Genomic DNA, 12,837 nt, shown 5'->3' with positions numbered 1-12,837 from the left:
CACATGTTCAGTTGCAACCTTTAATATATTTCACAAACTGTATGACCAAAGTCTTAGCTGTAGAGCCCTAGCTCAGTCTCCATCTAAGCATCAACAAATTACAGTGAGGCCAAGGAAAGGGAGACAGACGATATCAAGTGGGGGTCATAAATCCACCCTTGACAGACTGCCGGAGAGGGACAATGTCTGCTAATTATGTAGACCATGGGTGAATCGACATCCACTCAGAATTGAGCAAGGCATGGCCACCATTGGAATTGCAAGTTTAAATCTAGTGTCTTGAAACTAAACATAAGTAGTCACCTAACCATCTTGCAGGAATTACATAAGGAAGTTATAAGCTACTCCGACATCATTCAAAATTGGTGGAAAACATTGTTATTCTGGGAATTACAAAAGAGATTCATAAAGGTCAGTGACTTATTTGCTCGCTTGTCGCAATCTATTACGGCAAGATAATTGTACTTTAATTATGTGCAGTATGTATACTTCATTACTAGAATCGTTAATATGTAGAATTACCATTTGTAGGGTTTGATTCATTTGTAGTGTTTGATCTACATGCATATTCTGAGATATAAGCAATGTTTATGAAAAGAATTAATATTGTAATTCGCTAATGGGTTAATTCACAGTAACCTCGTGCATTCATGTGATATTCTAGATTTGCAAATGTTGAATTGAATTATAACTTTGTATAATGGTTGCAGTGTGCAACATAAGTTAATAGGGGTATTTGACTATCTGTGTATACTTTGTAGAAGTGCAATGTACAGAAATGTGTCTGATTATGTGATACTGTTCTGAATAATAAGATGTTCTGAATGGAAGAATTTTGCTCCCGCTTGGGACTGTTGGGTTTTCTACATACAGGTGGAGACTCCTGATTAAATCTGGAGAGTTGGCATGTCTGCTGACAGGTAGTTGACATGCTTAGTAATTCTGTAAATGTTTATAGGCAGTAAACTAGTCAACATTGCAGCTCTATTACAAAATGTTCATCCAAAACAGGATGACACGGTTTTAGGATGATTACTGCTATGTATAATCATACAGTTAGAGTGCAGAATGCTTTGTCATAACAGGCAAAAAATTGAATGCTAGCACATACTGATCATCCAGTAAGACTGATGGATGCATTTTAAATTATCACACATACTGATCACAAACTACCACAGATGGGATGCATTTAGAATTATCACACATACTGATCACCCACTTCCACAGATGGGACGCATTTAGAATTATCACACATACTGATCACCCACTACCACAGATGGGATGCATTTAGAATTATCAAACATACTGATCACCCACTACCACAGATGGGATGCATTTAGAATTATCAAACATACTGATCACTCACTACCACAGATGGGATGCATTTAGAATTATCATACATACTGATCATCCACTTCCACAGATGGGATGCATTTAGAATTGTCACACATACTGATCACCCACTACCACAGATGGGATGCATTTAGAATTATCACACATACTGATCACAAATTACCACAGATGGGATGCATTTAGAATTATCACATACTGATCACCCACTACCACAGATGGGATGCATTTAGAATTATCACACATACTGATCACCCACTACCACAGATGGGATGCATTTAGAATTATCACACATACTGATCACACACTACCACTGATGGGATACATTCAGAATTATCACATACTGATCACCCACTACCACAGATGGGATGCATTTTGAATGATCACACATACTGAACACCCACTTCCACAGATGGGATGCATTTTGAATGATCACACATACTGATCACAAATTACCACAGATGGGATGCATTTAGAATTATCACACATACTGATCACCCACTACCACAGATGAAATGCATTTTGAATGATCACACACACTGATCACCTGATAACCATGATGGGGCACATTATAATTGATCACAGACACTAATTCAAATACTTACTGGGACAGATGGAGCTGGCAGAAGATATCTGAAAATGTACACACTAGAATAGATGGAACAGCACTGACTTGGAACAGGTGCAAGGAACTATCCTTCAGAACATGAGATTACCAAAGACTAAGCTGAAAGGACTTATTCCTACACACTGTACCTCAGTACCCAATGTAAAATCTCCACCACAACTGCATCTTGTATAGAGATTATTATGCATATGAGACATATTTAAAATTGACAGAAACTGAAAACTCACTGGGACATACAGGACAGCATTGACCTGGGACTGAGACAGGATTCCTGCAGGGTGTGACACACTGTACCTCCATACATGTCACAAAGCCTCCATAACATGTACAAGTTACACATGGGTTGTTGCGAAGCATCCATTGGGCTCCATCTTCATATTGCACACCCTCATGTTGACAACCTGAGATAAACAAATAAAATAGGTCATACAGCTCTTCTTTGTAACACAGTCCCACATGCTGACAAACTGAGACAAACACATAAAACAGGTCATACAGCTCTCTTCCTTGTAACACAGTCCCTCATGCTGACAACCTGAGACAAACATATAAAACACAGGTCATACAGCTCCCTTCCTTGTAACACAGTCCCTCATGCTGATAACCTGAGACAAACATATAAAACACAGGTCATACAGCTCTCTTCCTTGTAACAGTCCCTCATACTGACAACCTGAGACAAACATATAAAACAGGTCATACAGCTCTCTTCTTTGTAACACAGTTCCACATGCTGACAACCTGAGACAAACATATAAAACAGGTCATACAGCTATCTTCTTTGAAGCACAGTCCCACATGCTGACAACCTGAGACAAACATATAAAACAAGGCATACAGCTCTCTTCCTTGTAACACAGTCCATCATGCTGACAACCTGAGACAAGCATATAAAACAGGGCATACAGCTCTATTCTTTGTAACACAGTCCATCATGCTGACAACATGAAACAAGCACAAAACAGGTCATACAGCTCTCTTCCTTGTAACACAGTCTGACATGCTGACAACCTGAGACAAACACATGAAACAGGTCACACAGCTCTCTCGCAATCTATTTCTAAGGTAAACTGATAATGCATCCTAAATTCCAAAAGGAAAAGACCCACATATAATATTTAGCAAATTAGTCATATGTTATTAAATAATTTGATGACACTGAAGCAGTAAAATGAAGGAATGGGAAGGGAAACAACTGTTACACACATTTCCTTTGTTTACTTTGATGCACAAATCAACATGTGAATCCCTGAATCCCAACTGATAAAAAAATTAATATCTAGTAATGACACACTTTGTGTAGGAATCTGGGGCAAATTCATTATTGCCTACCTTTACAGCGAGGGCAGCATTGTCCAGGTAATGTCTCCTGTTGTAGGCATGTTAGGGAGGGGCATGTTAACTCACTGCACTGCACATTTCCATTCTGAAAATCAACATGTCCATTCTGAATTTAACAAGTACATGTACTCCATAAAACTACAAGTATTAAATTAAGTGTACAGGGCATTCACATAGCACTGGTAACCAGGTAATTTACCACCTTAATCTGCAAGAGCTACCAGCTAACTTTTGATGCCCTATGTACCCCAATGATGAGAGCACCACCAAACTCCCCTGTAAACCTTCACATCTTTATCAGCTAATTCCAATTTTATGGAATGCCCCAAGTGTACACTAGTGTTGGGAAATCAAAACAGAGGGTAGATAAACAGAAACATTCTATCATATTTGTCAAATTTGATGTAGGCTTCTAAGCAGAAATGTCTTTCACAGAATCATGTATGTTGAAGATCACATCCTGCCAATAAATGTAAGATGATTTTTCATCATGTGATAATTTATGATCAATGAAGATAGTTTTTCATCATGTGATAATCTATCATCAATTAAGATAATTTTCATCATGTGATAATTTATCATCAATTAAGATAATTTTCATCATGTGATAATTTATCATCAATTAAGATAATTTTCATCATGTGATAATTTATCATCAATTAAGATAATTTTCATCATGTGATAATTTATCATCAATTAAGATAATTTTCATCATGTGATAATTTATCATCAATTAAGATAATTTTCATCATGTGATAATTTATCATCAATCATTTTCCACATAAATGTATTTAGAATCTTTCTTCAATGAAGCTGTAGCTGATGTAGAAGTACCTCACAATAGATCCCCTCAGTATAAAACTTCCTGCCATATAACATGAATATGGTCATGGATTTGCATTCAAATTCATTTCCATTTTCAGTACCTGTCTTGCTCTTAAATTTGTTTACTAGTTTTAGTTCCTGGCTGATGAGGACCAATTCTAAAGTGGCATAATATCATTAAACACACAATAATTTGGTGATTTTGTGTACAACATATATCCCTTATTACTAAAGCCTTGCTTACATCATACAAGTGTTCCATTTTATGGTTTTGTATCATCTACCATTATGCCAAAGCCTTGCTTGTATTGCGTTATATTTTGGTGGGGTTTTTTTTGTATGTATCGCACAAGTGTTCTATTTTTGAGGTCTTGTGTACGTGATCTACCATTATGACAAATCTTTGTATCCTATCTCAGTATAAGGTATCCTCACTTTGGTGTTACACTTTAAAACCTTATTATAATCCATGAGCACTGTACTATATTGGCCCATTATGAACAAATACACACATTCTGTATTGCCTTTTTCAAAGACATTATGAGACATAGTGATGTTACCTCTCAGCAACAATGTTGGCAATGTGAACTCAGTGCTAAAGTTTTTGTACAAAATCAATGTTTTAGTCCATGGTCATGTCTCTAAAAAAGACAAGACACCAAGTGTCACTGAACAGTGGATCTGAAAAAGGCAAGACATCAAGAGTTGCTGAACTGTGGATCTGAAAAAAGTCAAGACACCAAGTGTCACTGAACAGTGGATCTGAAAAAGACAAGACACCAAGTGTCACTAAACAGTGGATCTGAAAAAATCAATACACCAAGTGTCACTGAACAGTGGATCTGAAAAAGACAAGACACCAAGTGTCACTAAACAGTGGATCTGAAAAAAATCAATACACCAAGTGTCACTGAGCTGTGGATCTGAAAAAGGCAAGACACCAAGTGTTGCTGAATGATGTCACCACAACAGATTAGTTGGCAGAGCATCTAACTTGTAACCCAAGGGTAGCTTGTTTGATACTTGCCCAAGGAAGCTCGGGTTAGCAACATCTGTGTGTCCTTGGGAAATGCACTTAGCTCTCATTTCCTCAACATGATATAGCCAATAATGTGTTAAAAGTGCCACTAAAACCAGAAAAAACAAAACAACTGAATTTAAAGCCTACATTCCTACTCAAAACAAGACAAGGAAAAAGTAAGAAACAAAATTAAATTACCATATTTATCCAATGATAAATTAACACTTGATGTTTAGTTCAGCCATCATTTTTTTTACACAATTTAATCAAATATTTATTAAAAATATCTTTACTTGATTAAATTGTTGTTGTTGTAGGGTTTAATGCCATTTTCCTGCACACAATAGGCTATACATGGCAGCCAGTATTAATGGTGGAGGAAGAACAAGGGAAAACCCCAGAAAGAACCATCAACCCACAAGAAGCTACTGGCAAGCTTTCTCACCCTCACATACCCACATTGGCTGAATCCGAGACTCGAACCCACGCAGACAGAGGTGAGATGGCAGTGATCTGTAATGGACAGCGCTTTAGACCACTCGGCCACTAGGGGACCCTTACTTGATTAAAGACCCATCCACTACTTTTGATGAATTTATCTGACTGACTCCCAGGTCTTATCATGGAAGAAATGCTGTAAATATAACCAATGCTGCAACAGACATGAATTGCTTTTAAAATCTACTTTTAACCTTCTGATAACAATTTCCTTGATTACTAATGTTAAATGTATAAGGAAAATTCAACTCACTGAGCAGAAACAAGTCTTGCAAGGATTGGGTTTAAATGGGGAATTGTTCTGATACAATCTACCCTGATAGTAGCATTCATTACACTGAGGACAGCACAGGTCAAGTCTTGGATGTGTGCACTGTGGAATATCACATGCCTGCTTGTCACATCTCACACGACCACCCTGCAGAAGGAAAAAAAAAAACAGTAAGAAAAGCTGAACATTGTCAGAAAATTACTGCCCCAACTTTATACAGCTGTCAGTTATATTCATCTACACATTCATGGATATATATAAATTAACCCCCTTAATCAATAAAGCTGTCAATGTTATTCATCTACTCATTCATTCATTCATGAATATATATATATATATATATATATATATATATATATATATATATATATATATATATATATATATATATATATATAAACTACCTTAATCCATAGAACTATCAATGTTTTTCTTTTATCTACACATTCATGGATATATAAATTACCTCCCTTAATCCACACTGATGTCTTAGTTAACTACACATACATCAATATATATAAATCACCTCCCTTAATCCATACTGCTGTCTATCCTATTTAACTACACAGTCATGTTTATATAAATTACATCCCTTAATCCATACAGTTGTCTTAGTTAACTACACATACATCAATATATATAAATTACCTCCCTTAATCCATACTGCTGTCTATCTTATTTAACTACACATTCATGTTTATATAAATTACATCCCTTAATCCATACAGCTGTCTTAGTTAACTACACATACATCAATATATATAAATTACCTCCCTTAATCCATACTGCTGTCTATCTTATTTAACTACACATTCATGTTTATATAAATTACATCCCTTAATCTATACAGCTGTCTTAGTTAACTACACATACATCAATATATATAAATTACCTCCCTCAATCCATACTGCTGTCTATCTTATTTAACTACACATTCATGTTTATATAAATTACATCCCTTAATCCATACAGCTGTCTTAGTTAACTACACATACATCAATACACATAAATTACCTCCCTTAATCCATACTGCTGTCTATCTTATTTAACTACACATTCATGGATATTTAAATTACATCCCTTAATCCATACAGCTTTCAATGTGATGACAAGAAAGGATGGGGCTCATAGGTCACATTTTCGTAGGTTATATGGACTCTTCTTGTAACCTGAATTTCATCTACAGAAACTGAGAAGGATGATCATATTTGGTATGATATATATTTGATCTGATAATCGATAATGAGAGTAGATGACAACAAAGATTTTGAATTCTGGAAGTAACCTGGATAGGGATAAATTGTGTGAATCCTGGGTACAACCTGCATCGGGATAAATTGTGCTGTGGCAAAAACTAATCAAAGTATTGAGAATACTGATGGCTTGGACAGTTTAAGTGATGCAAATTTACATCATATATGAAGAACATAACTTCAGAAATATTGCTATTCATGGAAGTTTATACTTTTGTAAACATCCTGCCATAAATAACTTTTGTGATATTTTTCTAAAGTTTTTGTTTTTAGAAATTATTGTGTTTTCGATTTAAAAGTATTTTCTATGAACTCTCAAGTATTACCATTACTGGTAACAATATCCAGGGAGATAACTATTCATTTCCATCATTGGTAACAAATCCAGGGAGATAACTATCCAGGCTAATCGGTTACCTAAATATGAGTTGCTTCCACTGAAATATAAAACTGATATGAAAGGACTTTAGCTCTGTTACTAATCTGAGCAAACCATAAAACTCGTTACATTTTTTTAGTAACAAAAAAATTATATTTTGGGAAAGAGAATGGACAGTATGCCATAACAATGAAGGATTGAAAGCCATGCAAACCAAACTGCAAATAATTTAGTTGTAAAATCAAGTCTAGACAATCTTCACAGGTTGAAGATGCTTAAAATGATTACTCTTTATTCCAATAAGTCTCTGTGTTTACTTTTGTCTTCAGCAAGTCTTAGTGTTTACTTTTATCTTCAACAAGTCTTTATGTTTACCTTTGTCTTCAGTAAGTCTCAATGTTTACTTCTGTTTACTTTTGTCTTCAACAAGTCCTTCTATTTGCTTTAATCTATGCTTACTTTTTCCTTCAACACATCTGTTTCCTTTATTCAACATTTCTCTCTATTTGCATTATTCTTTAACACAACTGTTTCCTTTATTCAACATTTCTCTCTATTTGCATTATTCTTCAACAAGTCTCTGTTAACTTTATTCTTTAACAAGTCTATTTGTTAACCTTTTTGTGAATAAGTCTCTTTTTGTGGTTTTCCACTGTAATTCCTTAAGTTTCTTCTAAGCAATATATTAGTGTCAGTTTTCTATATATGTGTGCTCTACATAACAGCATTTAATGTCATGATATTTAACAAAATTCAGCTATATATAGCATTAATCAGGCTTATATCTGGCATTAATCAGGCCTATATCTGGCAATACTCATGTCTATATCTGGCAGTAATCAAGCCTATGTCTGGCATTAATCAGGCCTATATCTGGCATTAATCAAGCCTACATCTGGCATTAATCAGGCCTATATCTGGCATTAATCATGCCTATATCTGGCAATAATCAGGCCTATATCTGGCATTAATCATGCCTATATCTGGTAATAGTCAGGCCGATATCTGGCATTAATCAGGCCTATATCTGGCCATAATCAAGCCTATATTTGTGCAATAATCATGCCTATATCTGGCCATAATCATGCCTATATTTGTACAATATACTTACTGACAATGCACATTATGTTATATCTCTGTTGCTTTTGGCATATTAAAATTTTCACAAATTCATATACTTTGTTAAGGAAAGTGTATGTTTTGGTAAATTTTTCATTTTATGCATAGAGGAAGGAAAAGTGATTGCTAGTTTGTGAATAGTGTCAAGATCATTCTACGAGAAAAGAATAACTACTGTAATAAATTTTAGATGGTGTGCAGAAATTGTTTTTATATGCAGCATTTATACAAAAAGTAATCATCTAACATTATTTAGTGTGGAGATTTTTTGATACAACTGTGGTCCTTTTGTTGTTGTTGAGTTTAATTATAGTGGCGTGTGCACAGTTGTGCATGTGCCACTTTTTTCTGACTGCACCACAGCCTGCTAGTTGTTCCTGGGAAAGGGAATAGTGCCACCTCCCCCAGGCTTTTATGGGATCAAGGAACTCTGATAGTTTGGCCTCAATCTGTGGGTTCATAAAGGTATCTTACACTTGAATGGTTGGCTGTCATTAGTGGGAAGGAGAGCTCCAGAATGGTCCTGGTGGCTTCACATCGCTGGTTTCTTGTTGCATTTGCCTGGTGTTTCTTGCGTTTTTTTCTTTCTTTTTCTTTATATTAAAAATGTTCTAAAAAGGGAGGGTGTTCTATGCTGTTTATAGAGGTTGTTAGTAGAAATCATGTATGAAGAGAGATTTTCATGGTTATTATGGTATTACTAGTCCAGGTGTTTAGGGTGTGCTTCCTACATTATGTTATTTATAAGTTTCTAGATATTGCCTCTTTAAGTTATTTATTTATTAATGTTTTTAGAGATTGAATGTTATTTATACTTTATTTAGCAAGAGACTAGAGTCCTAGCTGATTACTCAGTTTGTTAAGGACATCTAGGACATCTGATTTTGTGGTTTCCTTAGTTTTTGATAGGTGCTTCGTAAGTGAATTATTTATTAATATTTTTATAAAACTGAATTATATGTTATGGGTTTTTATGGTGGGGCTTCTAAATTTATTTAGCTAGTTACTGGGTCTTTTGGTTTTGTGGGGATAGCAATTATATTTTGTTCCTAAGTCCTGCTGAGTCTATGAATTTATTTATATTTTTATATGCTGATTGTTTATTTTTATTAGAGTCCATAAGTAATTCTGGGTATGTGTGTGGTGATCCAATCTCTTTCTGGTTTTTGATAAATATTTTCCTAGTGGTCCTAAACCCAAGAACCCCCATGGCCAATTGGACATGTAAATACTGGGGGTCAAAGGTGGTGGAGAGAGTTATGCACTGGAAAAAGAGGTATAACAAATGGAAGGACAGACTGACAGATAAGTTAATCAATTTTTAGTTTACCTGGCATCGACATTTCTGGCAATTGTCCTCTGGCTGGGGGAAAGTGACACCATCCTGGTAAACCTTTCCCAGATAGTGACATTCTATAATGTATAACACAGAAATAATACTTATGACTTGTTTAACACTTTTAAAAATGTTCAGGATGGACACTCAAATCATATATTATTTTACTTAAAATGAAATCTAATGTATGTTCTAGCCTATCCTATTGACTTAAAATAAAATTATTTCATGGGTGTTTTTATATCCTGCTGAATCATATCTTTATCCTCTTTTTGTAGGAATGAAAATATGCACTAAATGATAGAGGAAGATTGCAAATTTCAAAGCAGAGCCCATTACTCTTTCTCAGTGAAAAAAAACCACACTAACTATAAAAGCAACTCAAATACAATATACTTTTTGTAGCAAAGTACCTGCACAGACAGGGCAGCACTGTCCTGATTGGGTCACTGGCCTGTTACATGACACCTCAGGACATGAAGTAGTCTGGCATGTAACATTCCCACTCTGAAATGCATTCACATAACTTTATCAGACTTCAATGATTTTTTTTCTTTGCTCAATAATCAAGTACTAGCAACATGCTATACAGAAAACATACATAATACAGATTGAAACGCAAAATTATGCACTTCAACAAACATCACCTCAGAATAAAACAAACACAATAACTACACGTATTTAGATATTGTGTTGGACTCCAAATTGTAAAAGTGGATTTACACCGCTGGTCAATCAAATTACTCAATCTTTCAAAAATTTCATCCAAACAGGGAGGTGCTTCCATATCAAAGAGAAATCCAAGATAGCACTGCATGTATCAACACCTGTAAATGACACAACATGCTAGCTTTTGCATTTGTTCACTGCATGTATCAACACAAAATATGTACACAGGTACACTTAGATTGTAAATCCTTGCAAGTTTTATTTCTATTTTACCTTCGCTTTTATCCACAGTATTAACATAATCTATGCATACTAATTTTACAAAATTTTCTCTGGAAGCATAAAAAGTTACAAACGTACAAATAACTACATATTAGATGGCAATCCAATCTTGAATTGTTGCAAATCTGTTTATTTCTTACCGTGGTTAAAATCTATAACTAATTAATTTCTTACAAGTGGTTTAAAGCTATAAAAAACTAATTATTTTCTTACAAGTGGTTAAAATCTATAACCAACTAATTAATTTCTTATGAGTGGTTATAATATATAACCAACTAATTAATTTCTTACTAATGGTTAAAATCTATAACAAACTAATTAAAATCTATAACAAACTAATTAATTTATTACAAGTGGTTAAAATCTGGAACAAAGTAATTAATTTCTTACAAGTGGTAAAAATCTATAACAAATTAATTTCTTACAAGTGGTTAAAATCTATAACCAACTAATTAATTACTTATGAATAGTTAAAATATATAACTAATTAATTTTTACAAGTGGTTAAAATCTATAACAAACTAATTAATTGCTTATGAGTGGTTAAAATCTATAACCAACTAATTTAAAGATGACACCACTATTAGAATCATGAGGTTTACAAATGGTCAGAATGGAATTTATATATGGAGCATAGAGATCAAATAATGTCTGAGCAAAAATAATTACAATAAATAAAAATGATAATTTAAGTGAACTGGATAACCCCTAGAAATGATGACAAAACATCTACACAGTTTTCCATATGTATAGCATGCATATACAATCTGCCTGCTTATTTCCAGCCTCTTGGTTTGTAATGAAAATATCCAGTTGTCAAAAGACAATCTGAAAAATGTCCTGTCCTTTTCCATGGACAGGATGGAAAATATCAAGTGAACTCCATGGACAACATATGCATTTTGTAGCCTCTCCATGGAAAAAGGCCATACAACTGTCCAATCAGTTCAACCTGTTTCCATGAAAGAAAACTGGAATTGAAAAGCAAGGAAACTTGCTACAAATCACACCAGAAATAGTTTCTGCTCAGCCAATCAAATCCCAAAAGACTTCATTATTATGCATAGGTCTTGCTCATTATCAAACTTGTCTGAGGTCATGATCAACCAATGTTAAAAGTTTCATCAAAATCAGATCAGAAATATGTCCTTCAGAATGGTAATAAGCTCAGCCAATCAGATGCACAATCACCTCATTAATATGCATAGATCTCACTTATTCTCAAACATATACCTGACTGTATCACCATATGTGAGACTCTATCACCATATGTGAGCTATGTCTCAAACATAGCCCTGTTCTTGAAAATACAATTCCATAATTTTAGCTTTTCATCAAATTCATATAAAAATATGGCTACTAAATCATTAACAACTTCATTCAATCAGATGCAAGATCACTTCATTAATATGTGTGGATCTCTATTACACCATGAGGATAATTAAAGATTTTTATGATATAAGTTTCATAGTCCAAGTTGGATCAAAATCATATCTGAAATACAGCTTTCAGAGTGGCAACAGCCAACTCTTAATCCAAGGACAACAGAAGGATGATGGATGACTGACACAATGGCTTACAACTTGGCCTTAGAATCAGCTGACCTAAAAATGTGTTATTGACCACAGTACCAGATAAACAATAACCAGAGCTTTGTTTGCATTTGTTTGATTACTATTTACTCAGTAATTGCAGGACACCAAATCTCACATATGGCTATAGAGTCTCACATATGGTGATACAGTCTTACATATGGTGATACAGTCTCTCAAGTGGTGATACAGTCTTACATATGGTGATTCAGTCTCACATATGGTGATAGACTTACATATGGCAATACAGTCTTACAAATGGTCATACAGTCT

The 12,837-nt window shown here is 34.5% G+C and overlaps 1 protein-coding gene across 1 annotated transcript in view; it reads right to left on the bottom strand.

The window, feature by feature from the left end:
* Positions 1 to 12,837, bottom strand: part of LOC149773656 (uncharacterized) — a 208,564-nt gene that overhangs the window by 40,485 nt on the left and 155,242 nt on the right. The window contains exons 44-48 of the mRNA XM_089946245.1: positions 10,435 to 10,528; positions 10,016 to 10,098; positions 5,917 to 6,081; positions 3,311 to 3,404; positions 2,206 to 2,379 (exon numbers count right to left, since the gene is read on the bottom strand). Of these exons, the coding sequence (XP_089802371.1) occupies positions 2,206 to 2,379; positions 3,311 to 3,404; positions 5,917 to 6,081; positions 10,016 to 10,098; positions 10,435 to 10,528 (610 nt within the window). The remainder of the gene's footprint in view (positions 1 to 2,205; positions 2,380 to 3,310; positions 3,405 to 5,916; positions 6,082 to 10,015; positions 10,099 to 10,434; positions 10,529 to 12,837) is intronic.

The sequence above is a fragment of the Sinohyriopsis cumingii genome, unplaced genomic scaffold, assembly GCF_028554795.1.
Source record: "Sinohyriopsis cumingii isolate HCF-2022 unplaced genomic scaffold, ASM2855479v2 utg000622l, whole genome shotgun sequence".
Taxonomy (NCBI): domain Eukaryota; kingdom Metazoa; phylum Mollusca; class Bivalvia; order Unionida; family Unionidae; genus Sinohyriopsis; species Sinohyriopsis cumingii.
Note: the sequence above shows the minus strand (reverse complement) of the source record. Positions and strands in the feature narration are given on the sequence as shown.